Source organism: Zingiber officinale, chromosome 1A, assembly GCF_018446385.1.
Source record: "Zingiber officinale cultivar Zhangliang chromosome 1A, Zo_v1.1, whole genome shotgun sequence".
NCBI lineage: Eukaryota > Viridiplantae > Streptophyta > Magnoliopsida > Zingiberales > Zingiberaceae > Zingiber > Zingiber officinale.
The window spans coordinates 37,247,599-37,261,009 of NC_055987.1; the positions used below are offsets into that span (position 1 = coordinate 37,247,599).

Sequence of the window (13,411 nt, forward strand, 5' to 3'; positions counted from 1 at the left end):
CTTTAGTTTAGATTGAGCTCATAGAAAGCATGATCCTATAGATTTAGGGAATGAGCATCTCACAAACACACTAAGTCTACCTTAATTATGTATTAAAAAACATAAAATAACATGAGATGCGTAAGCCTTTTTCTTAGACTTCAGATGCTTATATTAGTACATCAAAATAAGTCTGAGCTATAAATACAATAAATATATTGATCAAGTTAAGTAGTCCATTTTCAGTAAATTTCTAACTAGATATTAATACTTAACTTAACTAACCAAGTGAATACTGCTATATTCTGATAGTTAGTTAATAACTAATAGTTAGATATTTAAAGATAATTTTTAGATAAATATTATTTTTAAAGTAATATCAAGTTCAAGGGAGAATATTAAAAAAACTACATTCAAATTTTTTTCTTCTTTTTACTATTGTTTGCAAACTAGCTGTTTAAACAAAAGAATTTTGAAACTTACTTAAAGTTTTTTTTGGAAAATGTTTTGAATCGATATTTCAAAATTAGATTTTGTTTCTCTCAAAAATTACAATGAAAAACTTCCTAAAAATACTTTGAAAAATATTTTGAGAGATGTTTTCAAAAACATTTTGAAAAATTTTATAAAATTCTTGTAAAATTTATCTTTGCAAAATATTTTTCTCTTGAAAATTTCAATTTTTAAATATTGGAAAACCATTTGCAAAATTCCTTCAAAAATTTTCCTAATCACTTTGAAAGTTTCTTTGAAAATATGGTGTAAAGTGTCTTGCAAATTATTATTTTAACCAACCTGTTCTAAAAAGATTTTTTTTGAAAAAAATGCCTTTTGAAAATAGTTTACAAAATTTAGCATTTTGTAAATTTTGAGAAGTTGCTTTCAAATTAATTTATTTTTTTTCATTTACTCCTCCTTATAATAAACCTGAGTTTTTCTTAACAAAAACTTTACCTTTGTAAACTTTATATACTTAAAAATATTACTTGCAATGGTTGTTTTCAAAAAACTTGTTTTCAACTTTTTTGAACAATTTGAAATTTGTGCTTAATGAGTTATATCAATTTTTTATGTATGCCAAAGGGGGAGGATGGTGGGTTAGGTTAGAAAAATCTAACTCACTTAATTTTTACATTACATGTTTAATGCTTATTTGCATGTTTTTTTTCTAACTTTAACCTAGGTTGTCATTACATCAAAAAAAGAAAGATTGTTGGTGTAGGTTACACTGATAATCAGGGTTTGATGTATGATAAATAGGTTAAAGTTAGATGTGTTATTTGTCTAAGCTTTCTATCAAGTGTGCATGACTTATTGGGTCTAGAGGACCAGAACATCAAGATGAAGTCTAGCTAGGTTGATAATAAGCGTGAAGTCTAGATTGATCAAGATTTGGCAGAATGAAGTCCAGCTAGGTTGATAGATGACACAAAGTCTAGATCGGTTGAGATCTGGCAGGAGGAAGTTTAGATTGGTTGAAATTTGGTAGGAAGTCCTGGTGGGTTAAGGGAGGTGAAGTCTACAATTGGTAAGTGGAGGTAGGCAACTGGAGGTGAGATCTAGTGAGGACACATTCCCGGTTGAAAGAATAGTAGGTGTCAGTTCAGCTTAGGTCCATTTGAAAAATCTAAACTGAGACCTTGACTAGATCCTGGTCTTAATACTATTACCTTGTTGTGCTAACTTTTTTTTGTAGGATAAACATATTATAGCTTCTTGGACTAACTCTTTTTTATAGAAAAGAGAAGGGTGAAAAAAGGTTGTCCGGGCGCTCGGACTCCCGGCACTTGGAGTTGGTCTAGGCACCTGAAGTTGGTCTAGGCATCTGGAGTTGGTTCGGGCGCCAGGACTAGCATCACCTAGAGGGTTCCTGGCCAGGCACTCGAGTAGTTCAAGCACTCGGAATTGGTCTAAGTGCCCAGAGTAGAAAAGTTTATCTAGAAGCTGAGTTGGATCGCGATGACTGACTTGCTCACATCAACGGTTCAGGCATTCGGAGGGGGTCTGGGTTCTTGGAGGTGGATAAATTTTGGGGATGAAGTTTCGATGAGAGTTCACTACATTAGCATGATCCAGGAGCTCGGGAGGGGCTTTAGGCACTTGGACGGGGCTATAAAAGGAGACCTCGATCAACAGCTTCAAAATAACATCTGCTATGACTTTCATTCCTGCGTGTTGCTTCGAAGAAGTTCTTACAATGTTGTAACGCTCCTTCGATAACCTATGATCAAGGAATTAGATTCATACTATTTTGTTGTCGGTAATTTTTCTCTTTACAATTCGTGTACTCAAATTTTGTAATTCACTTTCGAACTTATAGTGATTGGCCAACTAAAGCACTCAACGAGTGTAGACCTTAGAGTAGGAATCATCGAAAGTTCCGAACCAAATAAAAAATTACTTGTGTTAGCACTTGTTCTTTCTTTTTCTTACTTCTATTTCTTAGTTTTATTTCCACTGCAAACTTGACATTCTTTAAAGAAATAAAGTTTTCAAAATCACATGATTCCCCCCCCCCCCCCCCCCCCCCCCCCCCTCTCACTTGTTCACGATCCAACATAATCACTATCCCGCCCAATAATATCATCACTCTTCTCCTCTATATAATCATCTTTCCAAGACCAGGATCTAATCATAGTCTCAGTTTATATTTCTAAAATAGACCTAAACTGAACCAACACCTATAGTCTCACTAGGACTCGTCCTCACTGAATTACTCTCCTCTAGTAACTTATCTCACTTAACATTTACAGTCTCTTACTTACCTCTTAACCCACTAGGTCTTCCCATCAATTGTTAGGTCCGTAGATCCAACTGGACTTCAACCAGCTATCAGGTCCGACAGACCCAGTCAGACTTTTAGCCAAATATCGGGTCACTCCTTGACCTATCTGGACTTCCCACTAGCTATCAGATTCAACAGACCTAGCTGGATTTCAGTCTGGTGTCAGGTCCTCTAGACCCGTCACATCCTATATACTTGGTAGCAAGGTTAGGTACCACAATATCTAACTTTAATTTATTTATCATTCATCGAAATCTAAGTTTGATTGTTGGTACTAACTACACCAACAGACAGGTAGTGCCACCCCTAGGTAATTGTCAAAGTTGTGCCCTTCTGCCCACTTTGGCATTACAATAGCTAGGAGGGATGAACATGACCATAGCGAGTCAACATGGGCACGTACTTGTCCAAGCTTGAGATCCACCGCTAGGCAGGATGCATCTGCTATGTGTAGAGAAGGGGTGGAGAAGTCGACATTGATGGGGTTGGCAACAATGAGAAAAAGAGTGGAATAGGGGAAATTAATTTTGGCTTTGGGGCCAAAGAACTGAGTCACGGTGGCATCGTATGCACGCACCACCTCCTCGGCGGTGTCAAAGGTGCCGAGCCAATTACGACTCTTCTTCATCGGATCTTGGATCTTCACTGCGTATCACCCCCAAGGTCGCTTCCTCACCCCTTGGTACCGTAATTCCTTTACTCATTCTCCGACTACCTCACCTTCCTTCACCTTGGGAGCCATAAAAACAAGAGAGGGGGATGAGGTCTAATTAATAATCTCTTATATTTTATTGTGCTAACTCTGTTTTGTATGGTATAATTTGTTACTTGGACAAACACTTTTTGTAGGGATGAAAATGTAAAAGTAGCCTCGGATGAATAGTGCCTGAGGCATTTTGGAGCTATGGGAAAGTGCTTTGGAGTGGTGCAGAGGTGCCCTAGATCCAACAGAGGTGCCCTCACATGGATGAACTTTGAGGATAAAGTTCTCGCGGTGCGGAGGCAACCTGGAGTGATCTGGAGGCGTCTTGGAGCTGCTCGGAGGCACCTCGGGGTGCCTGGAAGGCACCCTTGCATGGAAAGAAACTGAAGGTGGCAGAAGTGATTGAGTCTATTTCTTCAGGGATTAGATTCAAGGCTGGAGGTGCCTCCAATGCCTTATAAAAGGAGGGTTCAGCCAAACATTCAAAAACAACTTATATACAACTCCTCTATGCAATCATTCGACATTTCGGCTGCTCTGACTTCATACTGCTGCTTTACTATGGCACAACTACGCCCTACTACTGCAGATGGACTGACACTATAGCACGAGCGCTTTCATTTCTACATCTTTGTGTTGGTAATGACCTTTAAATTTGTGCTTACTTTACATACTTGCAAAAGGAAAGTGTAGGGTTGTTGCACTTTCCTATTTGTTTCATTGTATTCGGTTACTCTTCCGGCGGTTCCGGAAGAAAATTTAGTAGATTTCCCATTGATAGGTCCGAGGAACTTGGGTCATAGAGTAGGAGTCATTAAAGACTCTGAATCAAGTAACTACCTGTGTCTTATATTTTTCTCGTGCGTTTTGTCTTTACATTATTCTATTCTATTGTGCACTTTGTTTTTTAAAAGTAAGAAAAGAAGAGCTTTTTTAATTCATGTTATTCATCATCCTCTCTCATGTGCATTCGATCCTACACTATCAACCTGGTAGGAATCAGGGATGCATCGCTCTCGAGGAGTTATCCTTTTTCGTTAGCTTTGGTAAAGAGTCATTCCTTTGATGGTGACCTCAACCAATTGCCACTATCAGCAGAGGTTGTGTGAAGCATGCACCCTTTGATTATGAATTGACAATAAAAATAGTTAGAAATTACATCTTACATTTTTATATTAACTGATAAGTGTTAAGAGTCGATAGGCATCTCGTAGATCATCGAATGTAGGGTAGAGCCGCCCTTGGGTTAGGGTGGCTCTAGCCCCACCTACTTTATATAATAATAATAATAATAATAATAATAATAGCTTTATTTTTTTAGTCCAATCATAGACAAATTTACTCTCATGTAGACAAATTTTAAAATATCAAATTATAAATAAATAAAATTAAAATATCAAATTAGATTGACAAATTTTATAAATGACATTATATTTATAAGTTAATAAATATATTAATTCTAACTTGTTTAATTTTTTTTACCAAACTCATTCGTAGCACCATGTAATTCACTGCTCAAAGTTAACATAAAATTTTTTTATTTCTTGTTCAATAATAAAATATTCCATCACCGACTGCTTGAGAGGTGGTTGGCGAGGCAATGAGTAGTGGTTGCTCGTGACATGGACACTGTCTCGTTAGATGACAAGTAAACGCTTCATGTGCGATCACTTAGTGAGCGACCAGTAGCCCATTACCTTGCTAGACAATGAGCGACATAAGTCTAACTTTATGGATATAGGTTACATCTCATACTTTTATTTAACATATATACTACTATGATGTCAAATCTACCTTTCTATCCTCTATAAACTTTTATATAAGGATAGTGAATTACTCAATTTTATCCGTTTATTCACAATTCTTGATACTTCAACTCTTAAGCTTTTTAATTTGTATACCCTTGGCTTGATGGAAAGTTAATTGTCTACATTCCTTGAGTTTTATATTTTCTAACTGAAGTTTTATGGACTCTATAGATGAAGGTTAGAGCAACGACCTAGTACTTCTTAAAGGTAGATCCGTTACCTTAGCGGTCCTCCTAGTACCAGCCCCATGGATATAGAGGGAGGTTCATGTAGGTACACAAGTCATACGCGCATGACGGGGTAAATCCCAGGTTGTCAGTTCCTGAGAATCGACCCCTGGTCATTACGCCAGAGATACCATGCGTCCACCGTCTATGCTACGCCCTGGGACAATGACCTAGCACTTCTTAGATAGCAGGTAAGATGGATATTGTTGAACTACTATATAGACCTCGCCTTATATCACTTGAAAAAACTTATAAGACTAATATCATTAGTCTTTTCATATTGATGGAGAATACAATTTGATCACACTATAAATTGACGTTGTTAGTCACGAAAGATTTCAAAATGTATCAACTATTTCTAAATTAAGTCAAAAATTAATTAAAAAAATAAGTTAAAAACTTATAATTTGATTGACAGATATTTTTTTCTCATTTATTATAGTTTATACATTATAATTATATCATTTATTTATATATTAATTCTAATATATTTATTTAATTGGTAGGTTCACCTTCTAGCTCTTTCTATTTCTACTGTAATAATAAAAGGAATATTTTTAACTATGAAATATGTTAAAATAGCTCTTAAGAATTTTTAAGTAGATTTTATAATCATCTATATTATATTGAATGAGAGCTAAGTTGAAAAAAATAATTACTGTGTATAATATAATGATTAATGAATTTGATTTTAAGAATAATCGAACTTTGTTCTACTTTTGAATCTATTAAATATTAAATACCTTTTTTCTATATTTTTAAAAAATTAATAATCATATTTTATTTATATTTTAGAATTAATTAATTAATTATATTCATTATAGTTCTAACGAGCAGATGGATAAAAACAGAAAATCATTAAGTCACAACGTCAATACAGAAAGTTCCCTGGATTTATTTTAACGGTAAATTAGAGAAAAATCCCCAATGGTAATCATAACTTTGCATGCAATCCCCATGCCTAAAAAACTTTGTTTCCACTCCCTACATGCAAAGTATTACTTGTTTCAACTCCCTCATGCAAATATTGATACCTAAATTGCCCCTCAGATTTTTTAGGTACAAAAAGTCCAAAATTGAATACAAAAAGTCTAAAAACGAGTATAATTCTTCTTAAAGTCAGTATTTTATATTAAAAATCAAGTATATTTTCTATCAAAATTATCCCTCTTATTTTTTAGGTATAAAAAGTCTAAAAATAAGTATAATTCTTGTTAAATTCAGCACTTTACACTATAATCCAGTACTCTATACTAGGATCGAGTATATTTTCTATTGAAATTAACCCATATTTTTTAGGTACAAAAAGTCAAAAATTGAGTACAAAAGTCCGAAAATGAATATAATTCTTCTTAAAATCAGTACTTTATATTAAAAATCGAGTATATTTTCTATTAAATTCAGCACATTAAACTAAAATCGAGTATATTTTGAGGTGAAAAAAGAATCGTACTCAATTTAATAGAAAATATACTAGATTCTAATTTAATATACTGAATTTAAAAGGATTTATACTGGTTTTTGGATTTTTTGTACTTAAAAATATCATGGGCAATTAGATAAATATGCTTGACTGGGGAGTGAAAAGAAAGTTTTTCATGGATGAGAACTGCATGTAAAATTGTGTTTATCAATAGGGAGTGCATGCAAATTTACCCTTGTTTTAAATACCCAAACGTTCACAAGTCTGTTCGTCCTGGTTTATTCTATTGCCAACAACAAAAGTCCTGAAGCTTCTGCTCAGGAAACAAACTCATACTAACAATCAACTAGCTAACAGTCATTAGATGAACGAGCAGGGTTCCAAAAGCAGTATGGCGCAATTTATTCTGAAACTTCAGCTAAGCAAACAAAGAGATCATGCTAAGGATCATCAGCTGATCGAGCAATGACTCTTCGCTGGATAGGAGTCCTGCAAGAAGGGCACTCTTTCACGCCCTTTTGCTCATGAAGTTCGTTGCATTGCCTGCAAAAAACTTGGTGGGCACAAGGAAGCAAGACGACGGACACAATTTCAGATAGGCACATCACACATTCCCATTCACGCTTTAATTCAGACCTCGATTCCTTCTCGGAAAGACAATTGTTGGATGATGAACTTTTAACTAATTTAAGCTGTGCAATCTGATTCTTTAGCTGAAGGATATAATTTTTGTATCTCTGCAAATTATTTTCCGCTTCAATTTTTATTGCATTTTCTTGTAATTTTGCCGACATCTCGATCTGCTCCAGCTCCTTTCGTTCAGTCTCGGCCATTTCAAGAGCATCATTCTTCAACTTCTCTTCTTTCTTCCACAGAGACTGCAATAATTAAGTTGCATTAGCATTTAGCAGGAAGAATGAGAGAGGCATTTTTTAGCATGTAATTAAGGATATTGAAACAATAAAATCAAATTTACCTTCATATTATCACGAAGATCCCTGGCTTGCTCCAATTGCTGTTGCAATTTATAAAAGCGACGCTTTTCAGCTGCAAGTTCATCTTTAAACGAGAGCTTTTCTTCTTCAGATGATTGTAACTTTTTGAGGTTCTCCTCCATCATTCTTGAAGCTTTTTCACAATTCGCTTCCACTTCTGCAGCGTGTAGTTCTACATCTTTCAGTTCCAACCTCAGTTCTTTATTCATTGTTTCCATTGTGCGAACCTTATCCTTAAGACCCATAGCCAGGGCTATGTTTTCTTCCATCTGACGGGCATAGCGCCTTCTAAGCTGTTCCTTCAGACTGGCATTCTTCTTCTCTAGTCTTACTAAGTGAAGCTCCTTCTTGTCCTTGTTCAACCTCTGGGCCGCCTGCATCACCTTTTGCGTACCCCAATCGTTCCACTCTTGCACTTCCTTCTCGAGCCTGCATTTCATTTGAAGCAGCGACTCCAACGAAGCATTTTGTAGAGTGCTCTCGCTGATAACGCTAGGTTCGCTCGAATGCTCTACAGTTTGCTCATTGATTGCTGACAGGAGACTTTCCCAGTCCAATTGTGACTCGATTTGAGAGGTACTAGAAGTGCCCGATTGCTCAAGATTCCTAGAAAAGTCGCGACCAACATCAAGGTCGAGCTGCATCATCAAGCGCCACAAGACCTCGCCTTTACTGAGTGGCTTGTTTGCCTTGCTGATCACATCATTGATCATTTCTTTCGTTATTCTCGTGTTCTTCTTGAATTCGTCAGAAGATGCAAGACCTGCGGATAAGCATTTTTGTCAGGATAATCATGGGATACGAAGGCTAGATCTAATTAAGATTGAATATAAAGTACCCAATAACATCTCCTGAAGCTCTAACTCGGATTCCGGACTCCAATCAGCACCCGGCGATTCCATCAACTCGTATGGGGTTTCAAGATTGTACGTAATCTCGAATTGCAATGAGAGAAGTCAAGAACTTACTGTTGCTGCTGCGATTCTAATTTCCTGGATTCAGAGACATAAGAATAGCAACTGTAGCAGTGATTCAATATCAACAACAAGCATAGATAGCCATAAGAATCGAAAAGAACTGGTAATAAGAGTATCATACCTTCCCTTTCGATATCAAAGATTGTATATTAACTTCTCCGTTAAAGAAATCTGATTAAAGATTGACAAAATGTGAAAAAGAAAACATGAAAAATGTAAAAGGGAACCAAGATGAGACTCAAACAAACTGATACTAGTGTTAATTAAAAATACTACAAAATTGAAAACAGAAGGATTTTCTTACCGGGGAAACGATCAACAAGGCAGAGACGATCGGAAAGGGAGATAGAAATGGACAGAGACGCACCTAATTGACACCAATGGAAGTGATAGATTGATGGATTTGCAGATCAGACGGAGAAGAGGTGAAATTGAGGAGGGCTGAATTTCCCACACTACAAAAATAGTCGTGAATAACGACTAAATATTCCGTCGGCATTCCGTCGGTACATGAGATTTCCGACGGAATACCGACGGAATTTTTAACATCGGAAAGAATTGGGTCGGCGCTTAATTTACCGACGGAAAATATATTCAGTCGGTGATTACCGACGGAATTCATAAATTCCGTCGGTATATATTAACGACAGAAACCTTGCCCGTCGACAAAGGGCAAACGTCGTGTAACGGACTTTACCGACTGAATTATAATCCGTCGGTAAATCACCGACGGAATTAACATTTCCGTCGGTAATTACCGACGGAATTAACATTTCCGTCGGTAATCACCGACGGAAATGTTCATTCCGTCGGTAATCACCGACGGAATTTACTATTCCGTCGGTGATTTATCGACGGAATGAACTTATCCGTCGGTGATTACCGACGGAATGAACATTTCCGTCGGTGATTACCGACGGAATGAACATTTCCGTCGGCAATGTATCGTAAACATCCTGTTCCAGTTTGATAGATTACCGACGGAATAAGAATTTCCGTCGGTAATTACCAGTAAAAAATTTGAAATGCTTGCTCTGCATTTCTCACTTATCATATATACAATTTTTATATAATAAAAACCATCACAAACGATGGTAACACAAACACAAATCATATATAATCACAATCCACACAATCAACAACCAACACAACATACAATATGCTCATAAACAAATGATAAAACTGTCTAAAAAACAATACAAAACATATAATTATACTAACAAGTTCCCATATCTCCAAAATTCAATACAAAATAAAACATAACCAAATATCAAGTACTTACAATCATACATCCAAAAGTACTGACAAGTCAACGTCAAATACAAAATATCCAAACTTATCATGATACATCACCTACACATATCCAAATATAATCCTGTAAAAGTCCAATATAAGAGATTATAATTAGACTGAATCGATATAAATGTAATATATAATTCAAGAATTGTAATATATAACTAATTTTGTATGTAATAAAATACCTGAATTATATTGTAGATATTCAATGATAGTACGGTGGTGAATGTATCAATATGAACTCCTATAAAATGCAATACAATTTAAGATAAATATCTAAATTTGTTAAGAATCTGAAATCTAATAAGAATCTAAAATTGTAATGGCTACTCTATCTTATAAGAGATAAGGAATCAATGAATCACATTCAAGCATAGTAGAAAGCAACATGCTCATGGTAGTGTGGTATGAGAGCTCATCAAGGAAATAAAAAAGGTAGACGCTAAAAAAAATAAAAAATTAAAGGATGAAAAGCTCCCTACTAAAAATCCTAAAGCACAGAGATGTGGTATGAGAGCTCATCAAGGAAGAATTCATGAACACCCTGAAAGTAACATGTTTAGTCTCAACAAAGAAACATTGTTTAAGAGGGCATCATCAGACCAGTGCACTTCACCCTTTCCTCTTGGCTGGTCATATAAACTATTATAAGTTCAACTGCCCATAATAAAGTACATCTAATTTACTAATCTATTGTGAACAAACTAAGTACCTGTGTATTAAAGTAATCAAGTAGCCAAATGCTTTTAGTTGATCAGGTAGATAAAAGTAATGGAAGCAAGTTAAGATTAAAAGTAAAATAAACAACAAAAAACTATAATTAATATCATTGCAATTGATAAACTATTTTTTTTTAGAGAACCCTACAAGTGATGTCTACTTCAGTGGCCAAGGGTTTCATTTTCAAAGTTTGCCTCCTTAACCATAACTATTAGCAATCCAAATTATTTATTGTTACCACCAAATCACCTGATCAGCAACCAATAATGGGTGTTTGTCTTCTAATCAGCAACCAATAAAGGATGAAAAAGACTGGTGAATTAAAAAGAAAAAAAATCAAACATATTAGAGAAGAACAAGAGAAAGAGATTAAGTAAAAGTTGTGAGAAGTGCTTTTATAGAAATGCTCATTCTTAATAGTTAATACTATAATTTAAAATTATAAATAATTAATCCAAATGGTTATGCAATGATTATTAGAAATTTTATGATGGAGAAAGTAAATCAGATGTTCGGTTCACAATCAAACAACATTAATATTGAATTAATAACAACTAGAATGATTGCACTAAGAAAAAAATTTAGTTGTAATTGAACATACCTCAGAAAAATCTAATCATCAGCAGAGTGTAATGGATCTTGAGTCTCCAGTGACTCAATACCATGCTCTGACTGGGGATCCTGTGACTGGGGCGGCTGTGATCGGTCACATCTAGCAATGACTGCTCGCATCTGGGGCAATGCCTGCTCCTGAGCAGTCCATCTCTCCTCCCACCTCTGATCCATGACTGCTCACAAGGGAAGGGCTCCAACAATGACTACTGAGATAGAGCAGGACTACCAAAGGGCAGGAGTCTCTAAGCCGCTCATCACTTGTCTCCCATCTCCAAATTGGTATCAAGACAGGTACATGGATTCAAATAAAGCAAAAAAAAAGGAAAGAGAAGCAACTGAAATATCAAATGGTGCAGCACAAGTCTCAGTGCAAGAAACGGATCGAAAAATTGGAATAGTACAGGCAGAAAATGTACAGAACCAGGTGGTTACAAGGAAGGAAGAAGGGAAAAATAAAAAGCCTGCGGCTGCCGCGAGCAGTGGCATGCGGCGGTCGGCTGTCGCAAGCAGGGGCATGCGCCGCCGGCCTGCAGTGAACAGGGCCCAGCGGCGCTAGCCTGCGGCGCCGGCCTGCAGCAAGCAGGTGCCTGGAGAGCAGCCGCCGGCGGAGCACACTCCTGGGGAGCAGGCACCGGCGCGTCAAACAGAAGAGAAGAGGGAGGAGAGGAGCATACCAGAGTCGCCTGTTGCTGATCGCCGAGAACGGGAGAGGACACGAGGCTGGACGCCGAGATCGCCGGTTGCCGATCGCTGAGGATGCGGAGAGGAGAGGAGAGTTCGCGCGGAGAGGAAAGTCATACGGGGCCCGTGCCCTAATTTTTACTATGCTTTACCGACGGAATGTAATTCCGTCGGTAAATACCGACGGAATTGTGATTCCGTCGGAAATTGCCGACGGAATTATGATTCCGTCGGCATTTTCCGACGGAATCATACAATCCGTCGGTACCCAATAACTTATCGGAGCGCCAGAATACTGGTATTTACCGACGGAATTTTCCGTCGGCATTTTCCGACGGAATCATACAATCCGTCGGTACCCAATAACTTATCGGAGCGCCAGAATACTGGTATTTACCGACGGAATTTTAATTCCGTCGGTAAACATCAATACCCGAATCCGTTAAAAAATTTGCCGACTGAAGATTATATTCAGTCGGTAAATACCGACTGAAATATAAATTCAGTCGGAATATTACCGACTGAATTTAATTCAGTCGGTATTCACCGACTGAATTTAATTCAGTCGGTAAACACCGACTGAATTAAATTTCAGTCGGAATTTACCGACTGAATATAATTCAGTCGGTAATTCCGTCGGTATTTGCAGGTTTTTTTGTAGTGCCAGACTGAGAAGAGGTGGAAGGAGGGCTGAATTGCTCTGGCGGTATATATAGGACGAGATGAAACCAAGAGTAGATATATAACGATTCTCAACTTTGAACTCTACGCGGACGTGCGCGCTACCATGGCCAAGCGCCTGGATTTAATCAGGCTCATGAATTCAATTTTTTTTTTTAATCAATTTAACACTATAACTAGGAGAAAGCCGGAATAATGAAAATCTTATTAACTTAAATTTATTATTCATCCAATTCTTAAATTCTTAAATTTTAAATCTTAAATACATATAATATATCATATAAATATCTAAAAACAAAAAAAAAAAATCTGATATACGAAGCTCCCGTTATACAAGATCCTGAGCTCCTATTCATCATGTGAATATTTAAAGTTTTTAATTTTTAAATACCAAGAAGTAAACCATAGAAGGAAAAATTTTTTAAATCAAACTCATTATAATAATATACCACTAAAAAAATAATATATACGCGCAGGATATCATTGGTTTTAATTTTTTTTAAATTTTTGAATTTAAAAAA

General features: G+C 36.4%; 1 protein-coding gene across 1 annotated transcript; it reads right to left on the reverse strand.

Moving 5' to 3' along the window:
- Positions 1-7,365: 7,365 nt before the first annotated feature.
- LOC121997517 (putative E3 ubiquitin-protein ligase RF298) lies at positions 7,366-11,699 on the reverse strand. Its single transcript, XM_042551973.1, has 7 exons — positions 11,576-11,699; positions 9,202-9,264; positions 9,019-9,068; positions 8,889-8,912; positions 8,759-8,825; positions 7,902-8,683; positions 7,366-7,803 (listed from the first exon to the last, which is right to left on the reverse strand). Exons 1-7 carry the CDS (start codon positions 11,697-11,699, stop codon positions 7,366-7,368), a joined length of 1,548 nt encoding a protein of 515 aa, XP_042407907.1.
- Positions 11,700-13,411: the final 1,712 nt, after the last annotated feature.